The sequence below is a fragment of the Ranitomeya imitator genome, chromosome 3 (genome assembly GCF_032444005.1).
Source record: "Ranitomeya imitator isolate aRanImi1 chromosome 3, aRanImi1.pri, whole genome shotgun sequence".
Classification (NCBI taxonomy): Eukaryota; Metazoa; Chordata; class Amphibia; order Anura; family Dendrobatidae; genus Ranitomeya; species Ranitomeya imitator.
In genome coordinates this window covers 118,947,039-118,962,614 of record NC_091284.1, presented here as the reverse complement: position 1 = coordinate 118,962,614, position 15,576 = coordinate 118,947,039, and the positions used below count along the sequence as shown (strand labels likewise).

The 15,576-nt window shown below is 43.5% G+C and overlaps 1 protein-coding gene across 5 annotated transcripts in view; it reads right to left on the bottom strand.

Annotated features, from left to right (window-relative positions):
* The window catches only part of LOC138672905 (apoptosis-inducing factor 3-like), a 158,954-nt gene that overhangs the window by 27,736 nt on the left and 115,642 nt on the right, over positions 1–15,576 (bottom strand). For all 5 annotated transcript variants that reach the window (XM_069761347.1, XM_069761351.1, XM_069761348.1 and 2 more), the window contains 2 exons: positions 12,938–13,014; positions 9,524–9,641 (listed from right to left, as the gene is read on the bottom strand). In XM_069761347.1, the coding sequence (XP_069617448.1) occupies positions 9,524–9,641; positions 12,938–13,014 (195 nt within the window). The remainder of the gene's footprint in view (positions 1–9,523; positions 9,642–12,937; positions 13,015–15,576) is intronic.

The following is a 15,576-nucleotide window of genomic DNA, read 5'->3' as shown; positions in this document are numbered from 1 at the left end:
AGAGTTATATGCCATGCAAATCTTCTCTAGGAATTGAAATATGCAAAGTAGCCTCTTTAGAGAAGAGAACTTGAACTCTGCCACCACCTATTGGATGTAGCATTCTGAAAAATCAATTTCAATTGTTTAAAAAGCCTTGCCAAATGACCTAGGATAAGAAGTTGTACATGTGTGCAAATGAAGTGTCTGATTTAGCTGTTTATCCTAAGCAATGTGGCAAGGCTCGGTAAAGGGTCGATATTGACATTTAGGAAGGCTACATAAAATAGGTGATGCTAGAGATCCTATGAAAGGACATTTGCATATTTAAATTGCATGGCCTATAAGTCTCCTTACACCAGTCTGTCACTCTCTACAAGAAGAAAAGCTCCACCTTACACTCCTTTGGCTGAACAATGTAGCTTTGAATGTCCCTCCTCCTCCACTTTGTATGTACACAGCCATGGAAATACATGGTAAGTCTTGGAGCAACGATAAATCTGGTGTAATGTTGCAGATTATTTCACTGAGGTTTGTAAAAACGATTGGGAAAAATCTTTGTGGGTGGTGAGAAGAACAATCCTGTTCTTCTGTCCTTGAAGGCAGGTACAATACCAACGTCAGCAGAAAGGATTTTCTAATGCCCAAATCATAAAAGGTACTGTGTGCTCTGGATAAAGTCCAAGATTAAATTGGTTTATGAAAGGATGGGAAGAATTTGTGGTCATTGGCTGGGGCGGAAGAGGATATGTTTATAAATAAGGTTTTGTGATTGTAAAATGGCAGCAGACCCTGCAGGTCACATACTGATCAAATCGTACAATACCTCTGAATGAGCAACTGTGTATAGGTTCATGAAAAAAATAGGAATTCAAATATCCGTGTGAAAGGTCCCATGACAGCATTTGGTAGCAAACCATAAATACTTTTGTAGTGAACATTATTTGCCACAGATTTGCAGTGCTCACAAATATGTTGGGCAACACATGCATAAAATGCACCAATCCACTCAGCAAACTTGCCACAAGGAGCTTCTGGTCAATGTGTGTGCCTTACTGACTGACCAATCAGGAAAGCTCATCAGCTGACTTATTGCAGGGTGGACTTCACTCCCCATCTCAGCTACTTACTGCAATATCAGTTGCCGGTTCTTGTATATTCCTGTCTTACCTGGTGCAAATACATTAAATATTTTGTGTTCTAGCTCGGCCATTCCTGACCATTCCTCGGAACTATCCTCTGGAAACCCATTACAATAGGAAATTTGACTTTTCATCTATTCTCTGCCTGTGAAATCAGCTTGACTCTGGATACTGACTTTGTTAACCCAGGCTTAACTTTTGGTTCTGTTTGTGATTCTCTATTTGGATCCAAGTCATCTTAGTCTTCCCCATCTCCAAGGGCAAGTACCAGGCTGCTCATTGATTTCTGCTAAACAGAAGGGCCAAATGTATATCCTGACTGTAAAAGCTAATTATTAGTGCTAATGGGTTTGTTATGTAAGGGGTGTACGGGACCGTGTAATACTCCACTCCCTTCTTTAGTGTTAATATCCCCTTTGCTTATATTTGTATAAATATTCATACTTGTCTTGCTATGTATAATAGTTTTTACATAGGGAATGTGCAGTACCCCTGTAGTCCTCTAGATGGAGTGCTGACAGGCTCTAGTTAGTTCATACACTGTACATAGTTTACTATAGGAGGGGCCACTGTGGGATAATTTAGTGAGCTTCCTGTTTTTAGCTCAGTGTGGCCTGGGAGCCGAACAGCTCAGGAGGGCCTGAGTGCCCAGACAGTCTAGATGGGCTTAATGCCCAGGACAACACAGTGGCCACGTAACTTTGCCAAGAAAGAAGCCCAGCTTTCCAGGGCCAGTAGACCAGACCATCAGCAGGCCAGAAATATAGCAGAACAGCAGCAGTGACAGCATTTAGTGAGAACTGGAGCTGAAAGGAATAACACGGCAGTACAGACGTGCAGGTCGCTCACCATGTGGCAGCTTATAGAATGGGCAGATGTCCTCAGATTCGGTGCAAAACGGCTGAGGGAATCCTCAAGCCAAGCAAGTCTGGACAGGGAGGATGCTGAGGGACCGTATTATATGGTTCGTCACGGGCACGTGCTGTATGACAAGGAGAGGAGTGCAGGGAAAGAGGAAGAAGTGTGCATAATGGAACCGGTTGATGATGCTGTAATGAATATGGATGTGCTGTGTCCTGAAGCCAATAAAGTTGTTCAGTTAAAAGTAGCAATGGACTGTGTGGCAATTAATGTGAAACCGATTACAGAAAGTTTCCAGCAACGCAGAGAAGACCATGATGGCGCAGTGAGAAAAGACACAGGTATGCAGGGAAATGGACACTGTATATATGTGATGGGAGGCCAGGGCACTGATATACCGCAATCCTCAGCTATGACTACGGCCCTGGCTCTCTCACAGTTACAACCAGTAGTTGTTTGAAGCCATAGGCTTAATACCTTTAATTTTGCCTCTTCTGTGTCTGTCATCCAAAACTTTTTTTTTATTATTTATAAACTTCAAAGGCTACATTTGATTATTTCTCAGTGTACCCGATTGCCGTTTTTTTTTTTTTTGCCAAACAAGTGCTATAATTTTAGGACAGCCTTTTCAGGTAAAAAAAAAAACCAAACACTGACTGCCCAATCATGGAAGCTGGACAGTAGACCAATTGTAGTGCAGGTTTGGCTCCCTAACTTCCTTGATTGCATTTTCAGGTACAACTATAGCGTAACGTGTAAATAGACGCTTTACATAAATCAATAGTACATGCTATGAGCAACTATATTAGGAACTTTTTAATGCAACGTATCCAATAAATATACTTATTTTTCTACTTATGAGCCACTGCTTCCTTTCCGCCTGTCTCATGAACTCATCATCCACTTTGGAAAAAAACCACAGCTCATATCCATCCTGTTCAAATCAAGGAAGACTGCCAGCACAATGAGGCATCAGAAAATGCCTCCTAAACTCTATGGAGAAGGGAGTGTCGGAGTAATGAGCCTTCAGCACAGTGAGACAGGCAAATTGTGCTGCAGCTTCAAGCGACTTTAACTTTTATATTTATTTGGATTTTATGTGATATACCAACACAAAGTAACAAGTATTTGTGAGGTGTAAGGGAAATGATACATGGTTTTCTAATTATTTTAAAAATATAAGTCGTGTGCATTTGTATACAGCCCCAAGAGCCAATACCTTGTAGCACCACCTTTCACTGCAATTACTGTTGCAAGTCTTTTGGGGTATGTCTCTACCAGCTTTGTACATCTAGAACTGAAGTTTTTGACCATTCTTCTATTGAAAACTAGCTCTAGCTCAGTAAGATTGCATGGAGAGTCTTGATGCAGATTTAAAGTGAACCGGTTACCAGGTTTGGCTGCTATAAGATACGGCCACCGCCTTTCAGGGCATATCTACAGCATTCTATTATGCTGTAGATAAGCCCCTGATCCGACCGGAAAGATGAGAAAAATAAGTTTTATTATACTCACCCGGGGGGCAGTCCGGTCCGATGGGCGTCGCAGGTCCGGCGCCTACCATCTTCTTATTCTCGCCGCCCTCCTGCTTGCTTTAGGAGACCCCGGCATTGCGCTCCTGTGTAGGCATACTTATCTGCCCTGTTGAGGGCAGAGCAAAGTACTGCAGTGCGCAGGTGCCGGAAAGGTCAGAGAGGCCTAGCGCCTGCGCACTGCAGTGCTTTCCTCTGCCCTCAATAGGGCAGATAAGTACACCTGTGCCGGGGAGCCATGAAGCAAACAGGAGGGCGGCAATCATAAGAACACGTGAGGTACCGGACCCGGACCTGTGACGCCAATCGGACTGCCCAATATCAAGAACCCTGCTGCAGACTTACAGCAGGCGTCTGTGCACGATACAGAAGGACAGGGGGGTGAGAGGGGAGCACTGTGGTGAGCTTACCTGCCAGAGCACAGGACCTGAAACACGGACCACCGAGGGAGGGTCCGGAGGCAGAGCTAGACGCCTAGAAGCGGCAGTGACCGGCGAAACCAGAGAGTAGTCTGAACATGCCGAAGTCAAACCAAGAGGTTTGATGAAGTACTAAAGAGTGAGACGCTGAGATTGGTCAGGACATAGCAAAAGGTCAGGTAGCCGGAGATAGCGGTGCAGTACAAACGGGGCAGACAGGAGATTAGTAAGATTACCAAGCCAAAGGTCAGAGCCAGAAACAGACAGTAAGCACGGAATCACAAAGCAATGCACAGAACGAGAACACGGACCGGATCATACACGAGAAGGCAAATGGACTGCACAGTATGCAAGCACACCAGGGCGTCAGACACACACAGCCAGAACAGATGTATCACTGACAAGGATCACGAGACGAAGGCGGGTAAATATAGCCCTCCCCATACCAAAAGGAGGCCACACAAAATTAACCCTGATAGGACAGGGAAGGAACCCTGTCCACAACCATGACAGTACCCCCCTAAGGGGGAGCCACCAAACCCTCTGGCTTCTCATGATGCCTGGCATGAAAATCTCGAACCAAGACCAAGACCGATCCTCTGGGCCATACCCCTTCCAGTGCACCAAATACTGCAGATTCCAGGGAACCCACAGAGAATCAACGATGCGTCCCACCTCATATTCCAGATGGCCCTCCACCAATACAGAAGGACTGATGGATGAGGAGTCCTCCTCAACCGCTCTCAATGGTTTCAGAAGGGACCTGTGAAAAACATTAGATATTTTGCAGGAGGAGGGAAGATGTAACCTGTAAGCCACCAGGTTGACGACCTCCACAATTTTATATTGGCCAATGAACTTAGGACCCAGTTTGGCTGAGGGAACCTTGAGCTTAATATTGCAGGTGGATAACCATACCTTCTCACCCACAAGGAACGCGGGACCCAATCCCCTTCTCTTGTCCGCAAAAAATTTAAGCCTTCCCTGTGTCTTGGTGATGCTTCGCTGAACTTCCACCCACAGGGTCTTTAAGCGTTGTACCGTACCCTCCGCCCCTGGACAGCCTGAGTCTATGCGAGAAAACTCCCCAAAAATCAAACTCCCCATAATTGACCAGGAAGGGAGACATTCCTGTAGACTGACTCATACGACCATTGAAAGCAAACTCTGCCACAAGTAATGCATCACATCAGTCCTCCTGTCTGGAAGATGCCAAACATCTCAGAGTTAGTGCATTCGATTTGCCCATTAGACTCCGGATGATAGGTAGAGGAAAAAGGCAGAGCAATTCCCAACTTCTTACAAAAAGCCCTCCAAAACTTGGCGACAAACTGCACATGGAGGGAAATTAGTGATAAAATCCATGGACAAATGTGTCCATGGTCTATCCGGAATTGGCAAAGGCACCAATTCCCCGGTCGGCCAGCAATGAGAGTTTTTAGAACGGGCACAAACCACACATGCAGACACAAACCTTTTAACATCTGCAACAAAAGAGGGCCACTAGAAAATCCTAGCAACTGCCTCCCGGGTGGCTGAAATTCCAGGATGAGCACTCAATATAGACTCATGAAACTCCCGCAGGAGTCTAAGACTGAAGTGTGCCGGTACAAACAATTTACCCACAGGTTTATTACTTGGAGCCAGAGCCTGGGCCTCAAAAATCTCTCTCTCTCCAAATCGGATGAGATTTCAGCCACCACCACCCCTGGTTGAAGAATGGAGGAGACAACGGATCAAAGCTTCGGGACAATGCATCTGCCTTAACATTCTTAGACCCTGGACGGAAGGTTATAGAAAATTGAAACTGGAAAAAAAAGCGACCACTGGGCCTGCCTGGGGATCAGTCTCTTGGCAGACTCGATGAAGGTAAAATTTTTGTGATCAGTGATCACGGTGACAGGATGAACAGCCCCCTCCAAAAAATGCCTCCATTCTTCAAAGGCCAACTTGACCGCCTGAAGCTCTCTATTCCCCACATCGTAATTTCTCTCGGTGGAAGAGAACTTTCTGGAAAAGAAGGCACAAGGTTTGAGGTTGGTCAGCGTAGCAGGACCCTGAGACAACACTGCCCCTACTCCCACTTCAGAAATGTTGACCTCCACGATAAAAGGTCTACACGGGTCTGGCTGGACCCACACTGGGGTGGAAATAAAAAACACTTTTTTAAAGTCAGAAAATATTTTTTGCCGATGTAGACCAATTGTTAACATCAGCCCCCTTGAGTGTGAGATCAGTCAGGGGCTTAACCACCTTCAAAAAACCCTTAATGAACTTTCGATAGTAATTTGTGAAGCCCATAAAGCATTGCAAACCCTTTAAATCAGGAGGTTGAACCCAATCCATAATAGCCTGGACTTTTTTCACATCCATGCGAAATCCCTCACAAGAGACAATCAAACCCAAAAAAGACCATTCCTGTACAAAGAACGAGCACTTCTCCAACTTAGCATACAAATGGTTTTCTCTAACTTTCAGAAGAATGCTAGAATGCTGTAGATAAGCCCTGAAAGGCAGAGGCCGTATCTTATAGTGACCAAACCTGGTGACAGGTTCGCTTTAAATGGTCTGGACTTTAATTGGGCCATTCAAACACATGAATCTTCTAGAGCTACAACAGAATAATTTAGATCAAAGAAGTATTTTTAGGGTCGTTGTCCCACAGGAAAGTAAACATATGCCCCAGTCTCAAGTCTTTTGCAGCCTGTAACAGGTTTTCCCTGTATTTAGTTTTATCCATCTTTTGACTAGTCCCTGCTGATGGAAAGCATCCTCACAACATGATGCTGCCACCACCATGTTTGACAGTGGGGATGGTGTTTTCAGGATAATGTACAGTATTAGTCATCTGCCACATCTAGCATTTTGCATTTAGCCCAAAAAATTCTACTTTGGTCTTATCTGACCAGAGCACCTTATTCCACATGCTAGGTATGTCTCCTACATTATTTTTTTGCAAACTGCAAACAGGACTTCTTATTAGTGATGAGCTAGTATGCTTGTTACTCAAGTTTCTCCGAGCATGCTCGGGTGGTCTCTGAGTATTTTGTTGTGCTCGGAGATTTAGTTTATGTCGATGCAGCTGCATGATGTGCGGATTCCCTAACAAACAGGCAATCCCCACATGTATTCAAGCATAAACTAAATCTCCGAGCACAATGTAATACTCGGAGACCACCAGAGCATGCTCAGAGAAACTCGGAGTAACGAGCATACTCGCTCATCACTACTTCTTATAGCTTGTTTTTAAAAATGGCTTTCTTCTTTCCACTGTTGCATAAAAGACAGATTTGTGGACTATACAACTAATAGATGTCCGGTGGACAGATTTTCCCACCTGAGCTGTGGAACTTTCCAGCTCCTATGGAGTGACCATGGGCTTCTTGGCCTCTTTTCCAATTAGTGATCTCCTTGCTTGGGATGTCATTCTAAGTGGATGGCCATTTCTTGGTAGGTTTGCAGTTTTGCTATATTCCTTACATTTCTGGATTGAACAGTGCTCAATTAAATATTCAGATCTTGGGCTATTTTTTTATAACCTAACCCTGCTTTACTCTTCTCCACAACTGTATCCCTGAACTGTCTTTTGTGTTCCATAGTTCTCATGATGCTGTTTGATCCCTAATGTTCTCACAAACCTCTGAGGCCTTTACAGAACAGCTGTAGCTATACAGAGAATAAATTATACACAGGAGGACTCAATTTACTACTTATGTAACTTATGGAGGCAATTGGTCACTCAGGATTTTATTCAGGGATATCAGACTAAAGGAGGCTGAATACAAATTTACGTTTCAATTTTCAGATTTATATTTTTAACCCCTTCAAGACCTTGCCCTTTTTCGGTTTCGCGTTTTGGTTTTTCGCTCCCCTCCTTTCCAGAGCCATAACTTTTTTATTTTTCAGTCAATTTGGCCATGTGAGGGCTTATTTTTTGCGGGACGAGTTGTACTTTTGAACAACATCATTGGTTTTAGTATGTCGTGTACTAGAAAACGGGAAAATAATTCCAAGTGCGGTGAAATTGCAAAAAAATGCAATTCCACACTTATTTTTTGTTTGGCTTTTTTGCTAGGTTCACTAAATGCTAATACTGACCTGATATTATGATTCTCCAGGTCATTACAAGTTCATAGACACCTAACTTGTCTAGGTTATGTTTAATCTAAGTAGTAAAACAAATTCCAAACTTTTCTTTAAAAAAATTGCACAATGTTCCAATACCCGTAGCGTCTCCATTATTCGTAATGTTGGGTTGGGTGAGGGCTTATTTTTTGCGTGCCGAGCTGACATTTTTAATAATGTCATCTTGGTGCAGATACGTTCTTTAATCGCCCTTTATTACATTTTAATGCAATGTGGTGGAAACAAAAAAAAACGTAATTCTGGCGTTCCTAACTTTTTTCTCGCTACGCCGTTTAGCGATCAGGTTAATCCTTTTTTCTTTTAATTGATAGATCGGGCGATTTTGAACGCGGCGATACCAAATATGTGTAGGTTTGATAGGGCGATATGATTTTGGAGCGAAAGGGGGGTGATTTAAACTTTTATATTTTTTTTATTTTTTTCATATTTTTTAAAACTTTTTTTTTTTTTTTTAATTTTGCCATGCTTCAATAGCCTCCATGCTCCAGCTAGAAGCTGGCACAACTCGATTGGCTCTGCTACATAGGAGCGATCCTCAGATTGCCCCTATGTAGTAGATTTACTGCATTGCTATGAGCGCCGACCACAGGGTGGCGCTCACAGCAATCCGGCATCAGCAACCATAGAGATCTCAAGGAGACCTCTGGTTGTTATGCCCACGCATCGCTGACCCCTGATCATGTGACTGGGGTCGGTGATGCGCTCATTTCTGGACCAATGGCCAGAAGCGGTAGTTAAATGCCGCTGTCAGCGATTGACAGTGGCATTTAACTAGTTAATAGCGGCGGGTGGATCGCGGTTCCACCCGCCGCTATTCCGGGCACATGTCAGCACATGTCAAAACAGCTGACATATCCCGGCTTTGATGCCGGCTCACCGCCGGAGCCCGCATCAAAGCAGGGGATCTGACCTCCGCAGTACTAGTACGGCGGAGGTCGGTAAGGGGTTAATATTATTTGAAAATCATATATTATTTCTCTTACACTTCACAAATACTTGCTACTTTATCACATACAATCCCAAATAAAATACATTTTTGTTTGTGGGTATAAACGTGGAAAAGTTCACGGGGTATGAATACTTTTTCAAGGCACTGTATATTTTCTTAGAAGGAAACCCGAAAACCTACCTTTTATGGATGGGTTTTAGTATCAGCATTACGAACGCTGTCATCAGCTTTGCAAGGACTTGCATAATTCAGCCCTATCCATACACAGCAGGCCATTCTATCCATCCGTGCACTGTATAATATACTAGTAGATTGCAATCCTAGTGCGATTAAGCCGTCTAGAAATGTATAACAACTAATGTATGCAAGGCAAACCTTTTTGCTCAGAGTGTCTCAAATGGAAAGTTACTGTGCAAACAAAGCTGAAAGTGTGAAATGAACCTTTTTGTGATAAATGGCAAACATTTCAGAATAATTTATAAAAAAACAACATACCATGAGCGTGAGCCATCTGCCAGTGTCCGATATTGGCCCTATGTCCATCCATCATGGCAAGCGGAAACGATACAACGTCCCCAGCAGCATAGACGTCAGGAACACTGGTACGCATGAACTAGAGAAAAACAATACAGAGCAGAGGTACAGCAATCATCCCTTACTATAAATATCTGTCTGAGAATGGTTTGTCGCAATGGAGTGCCTATCATTCTCATCCTGCACAGTAATTTTCGACTGCACATTTTCTTCTTACGGAAATAGGATTCTTTTACAACAGCATTAAACCATCGCTATCATCAGGTTCTCTGGTGTACTGAAACTAGACGGACAGAGAACAGCAAACATCCCTCCATGTAAATGTCTGTTTAAACATTGCAAAGAATGGGGCTACACATGAAAATCTGAGTCATCTATCCGGAATCTGGGCCACAAGCTCTGCAGGTATATTTGCTGCTGAATCAGTAATGCATCACAGCAAATTGGATATTTTTCTACTTTCCTGATATTGCCCCAGTTGCGTTCCGGTCTTTAGAAACCAAGGACAAAAGGTGCAGTGAAATTGCCCGAAAGTAACATGTATTGTCTTAAACACAAAGCCCCTTCCACATCGTTCTCTGGCATTTCTCTCCTGTTCCGGAGAAGGATCAGTCTTTGGCACAAGGGAATTAATCTCTCAAACGTGAAAGGAGTCCACGAGTGTGTGTATAAGATGTCTTCTTCAGGTGCATTCCGTCTATTACCCCCCTGAAAAGGCGCTATAAGAAAAGTCTAAATGAATGAACATATGCACAGCACGTCGTTTTGAAATTGCTGTATATACGTAACATCATGTCACTTCACCGTTTCAGCCATTGAAAATGATGAAGAGGCTAAAAGAAGTGACGACCATTTTTCAGGCAGCTTCCGCTTGGAATCTGCAACTATTTTTTTATGTAAAATTAAAAAAAACAAAGACGCCCAGTAACAAGAAACGTCCAATGAGCTGTTAGAAAGCACACATGAGGAACAACAACGCCAGAGATATCCTAAAGCATCTTCCAACAGGACAAAATGCGGACACGTCAATGTTCAAAAGACGCCATGTGCACACACCCCAAGATGTGCTACCAAAAACTAGAGCATATGAATTCCATTCAGTGCCAGGTAATGGATACTGCTCATTATTATAGGGGTTATTCACGTTTGGAAATTTAATTTTCATATATGCAATTAAGGAGGATTAAGTATTAATAAACATGGTGGGCACTAAACGGTTAATTGTTGTTCCCCAGACTGTGGAGCATGCACTCTCTAATAGCCAAAAGCTTTTCTGCGCCATACACAGCTGCTTCCACTGGTATACACCTCCTCTTCTTCCAGAGTCCTGGGATCCAGTGCCATCTCTGTTCAGATTGGTGGAAGAAGGATGGATCCTTAACTGTTGGAAGCCCTGTGGACCCATACACAGAAGGAGGATGATGGATGGCTGGCCCGCTTGATTGCCGAGCTCATCTCTCTTCCAGTGTCAGCATCCACACAAGGTATTTCTACTGGATGACGGCGGTCTGCGTGCCATGTCCGCCCTCCAGTCAGCCCTCTTTAGGATAGGTGATCAATGTCTGATCGGTGAGGGTGCGATACCCAACACTTTGTGGATCAGCTGTTCCTGGTGTTGGCCCAATGCTTTCTTTAGAAACTTTCATATAGAAAGTTCCTGGCGACGAAGAAAGAAGTGATGCTGTGGGGGAACGGACAGAGAGGCGAGTGTTTTTTTTTTCTCAATACACTGGGGAGAAGACAATGATGGAAGTGGGCAAGAAGACAATGATGGGATGTGGGGGAGAAAACAATGAGAGGGGTAGGTGAGAGGACAATGATGCAGGTGTGGTAGAGGACAATGGGAGGTGGGGGAGAGGACAATGGGGGATGTCGGGGAGAGAACAATGGGGGATGTGGTCGAGAGGACAATGAGGGATGTGAGGGATTGTAATGGGAGTAAGGGGGACTTATAATGGAATAAAACATCCCAGGAGCCAGCGCTGCCTATGGTTAGCACGCAATACATAAAGTGCATATGCACATATTGATTTCTAACTGTACTTTAAACTGAGACATTTAGCAAACAATTGATCAATTCTTTGAGCTACCCCACCACGTCATGGCATTCTCAGATAGCAGGAGTCCTACTCTATGTTTTTTATATTCGCTGTGCCATTATGGCCTTCTAAATGTATTAAAACCAAGACTATATTAAATGCAAATGTACCTGAAGCATTTCTGAAACACTCCCATGGCGCCAAAAAGGGCAAGCGCAGATAAAGGCCGACCCTGTCTGGACAAGACATCCAGACATTTCAGATCTGACATCCACACTGCCAAACCAGCAACCACGGATGAAGGGCGAAACAGGCCCAGACACAGATGCATTGCCGTGTGCGCTTGGTTATGCAAGCCATTTTATCTGTCTTTATCGTGATTGATCTAGGCTGTTGTACACACTTCATGTAAATAAGGAGAACATGCGGAGCATCGATGAAAAATAAGTAACAAAGTTTATTTGATTAATAATTCATATAAAAGTTAAAATTTGTTTGCATCATAGAGTAACACACTTACAAGATGACGCCAGTCAAATGCTGAGAGCCACCCACAACGCCCCAAAAGAGGAAAACCCCATAATTTAATAATGTAAATTAGTAACAGATAAATAGTAAGCCAGCTGCACAACATGTATATAGTCATGACCACCGACATCCCAAAAATATGTCTTAACTATTACTAAATCCTATAACAAGTGAAAAGAGTCTGATAGACAGAAGGCCAAGCTTACCAACAGAAGGGACGAAGTGGGGGGACAGCCGGAGAATGGACCCCAAAGTGTGTTGTACACCTTGCAGCAGACCTACCCTCCCCTATAGGCTCTACTTCATTATGCATCTGTGTCTGGGACTTATGAACAAAGGGAGGGGGGGCGTTCGATATGGATGTAAAATGAATTGGGAGTTGGAGAAGGGTGCCAAGTCCCTAATAGTGTGACAATGAATTGTGGGTTGGGGAGAAACCAGTGTCTATTGAGATTTAACACTAGAGACAGGACCTTCCTGATTGGGTGCGCCTTATCACGGTGGGATGGCTTTTATGCCTTTTTTTATCAAATTAGTGTCAACCCCAACCTCTCCCCCAAAACTCCGACTTCTGCATAAGGCTTTATTCGGCTCTGCTATTTACAGCCCAGTTCACAGCACTGTTCCAGCTAAATTAGGACTTTTGCCAAGAATCCTTTCAATTTACAACTGGATCACTCATTAGAAGACAAAAAGAGAAGTGATTGTGAAAAGGAAATAAAATGTGAACTATTGCCTCAAATAAAATAAAAGGTAAATGATACTGCTCAATAATGGTATTTAGCAGAGGCTGGAATATAAAACACACCTGGTCGGCATAGATGGCTCCCTTTGTATCCATCGCAACTCTGCTGCCTTTCAGAAAGTTGGACACAGGAGTCACACCTAAGAGGAAGACAACAAAGTCATGTTTTTATTAAAATGCATGAATCAGCAATACTCCAAAACAACCATATGCATGTCTTCTTAGATGGGTACATTTGTATAAACAAGGAGCTTTGCAATGCACTTATAAAAATTTTGCCTCATTCTCCAGAAGTTTTAATTGTATTTTTTGCAGTTTCTTACCAATGGAATTGGACAGCCTAAGTGTAATGAGAAGGAGTGGACTCCACACGTTTATAGTATATAGTGTTAGCTAATGTTTAAGAAATATACAGTGGGTATAGAAAGTATTCAGACCCCTTTAAATTTTTCACTCTGTTTCACTGCAGCCATTTGGTAAATTCAAAAAAGTAAATTTTTTTCTCATTAATGCACACTCTGCATCCCATCTTGACTGAATACAGAATTTTACAGAAATGTAGTAATTTTTGCCAGTTTATTAAAGAAAAGCTGAAATATCACATGGTCATAAGTATTCAGACCTTTTGTTCAGTATTGAGTAGAAGCACCCTTTTCAGCTAGTACAGCCATGAGTCTTTTGGGGAATCATGCAACACGTTTTTCACACCTGGATTTGGGGATCCTCTGCGATTCTTCCTTGCAGATCCTCTCCAGTTCTGTATGGTCGGATGGTGAACGTTGGTGGACAGCAATTTTCAGATCTTTCCAGAGATGCTCAATTGGGTCTAGGTCAGGGCTCGGGCTGGGCCAGTCAAGAATGGTCATAGAGTTGTTCTGAAGCCATACCTTTGCTATTTTAGCTTTGTGCTTAGGGTCATTGTCTTGTTGGAAGATGAACCTTCGGCCAAGTCTGAGGTCCAGAGCACTCTGGAAGAGGTTTTCATCCAGAATATCTCTGTACTTGGCCGCATTTATGTTTCCTTCAATGACAACCAGTCATCCTGTCCCTGCAGCTGAAAAACACCCCCATAGCATGATGCTGCCACCACGTTTCACTGTTGGGATTGTATTGGGCAGGTGATGAGCAGTGCCTGGTTTTCTCCACACATACTGCTTAGAATTATCACCAAAAAGGTCTATCTTCGTCTCATCAGACCAGAGAATTGTATTTCTCATAGTCTAGGAGTCCTTCATGTGTTTTTTTAGCAAACTCTATGCAGGCTTTCATATGTCTTGCACTGAGGAGAGGCTTCCATCGGGCCACTCTGCCATAAAGGCCCAACTGGTGGAGGGCTTCAGTGATAGTTGACTTTGTGGAACTTTCTTCCTACTGCATCTCGGAAGCTCAGCCACAGTGATCTTGGGGTTCTTCTTTATCTCTCTCACCAAGGATTTTCTCCCGCGATTGCTCAGTTTGGCTTGACGGCCAGGTCTAGAAAGATTTCTAGTGGTTACAAACTTCTTCCATTTAAGGATTATGGAGGCCACTGTGCTCTTAGGAACCTTGAGTACTGCAGAAATTCTGTTGTAACCTTGGCCAGATCTGTGCCTTGCCACAATTCTGTCTCTGAGTTCCTTGGCCAGTTCCTTTGACCTCACAATTCTCATTTGGCACGACATCCACTGTGAGATATGAGGTCTTATATAGACAGGTGTGTACCTTTCCAAATCAAGTCCTATCAGTTTAATTAAACACAGCTGGACTCCAATGAAGGAGTAGAACCATCTCACGGAGGATCACAAGGAAATGGACAGCATGTGACTTAAATCTGAGTGTCTGAGCAAAGGGTCTGAATACTTATGACCATGTGATATTTCAGTTTTTCTTTTTTTTATAAATTTGCAAAAATTTCTACATTTGTTTTTTTTCAGTCAAGATGGGGTGCAGAGTGTACATTAATGAAAAAAAATGAACTTTTAAATCTACCAAATGGCTGCAATGAAACAATGAGTGAAAATTGTAAAGGGGCTGAATACTTTTTGTACCCACTGTACGATCAGCACATAAAGAAAAAAAGACATATACACACAACCCCCCCACCCCGCCCCCAGAAATGAAAAATTAAAAACAAGTACTTTGTGTTAGAAACTCAAACCCAATCCCAAGATAAGGCTCCAGGGATAATGTTCACAGGACCCATACATGGGTAAACGGAGGTCATAATACTATAAGGCTGGTTTCAAACGTCCTGATATTTCCGGTACCGGAAAAACCGGTACCGGAGAAATCAGTGTCTGTTTGTCTGTGTGTGTACTACGTGTGGCAACCGTGCATCAGTACGACATGGACGGTCGCCAGGGAAGTAGCGCTACTGTAAGTGCTGCTCCCCGGCTGCTGGTGCTGAACGCGGCTGTCATCCCTTCTCCCCTGCTCGGCAGGCGAGCAGGGGAGAATGAATGAATGAATGAGAAGCAACGAGCACAAGCTCAGTAACTAGCGTTGACGTCACTGAATCTGTGCTCGCTGCCGGCATGAACTCCTGCGACCTCACGACCGTGGGAGAATGAAAGTGATGAGGTCACGGCAGTTCAAGCTCTGCCACAGTGACCTCATCACTTGCATTCTCCCACGGTCCTGAGGTCACAGGTGTTCATGTGACAGCGAGCACAGACTCCGTGACGTCACCGCTAGTTACTGAGCCTGCGTCCGCTGTGTATCAT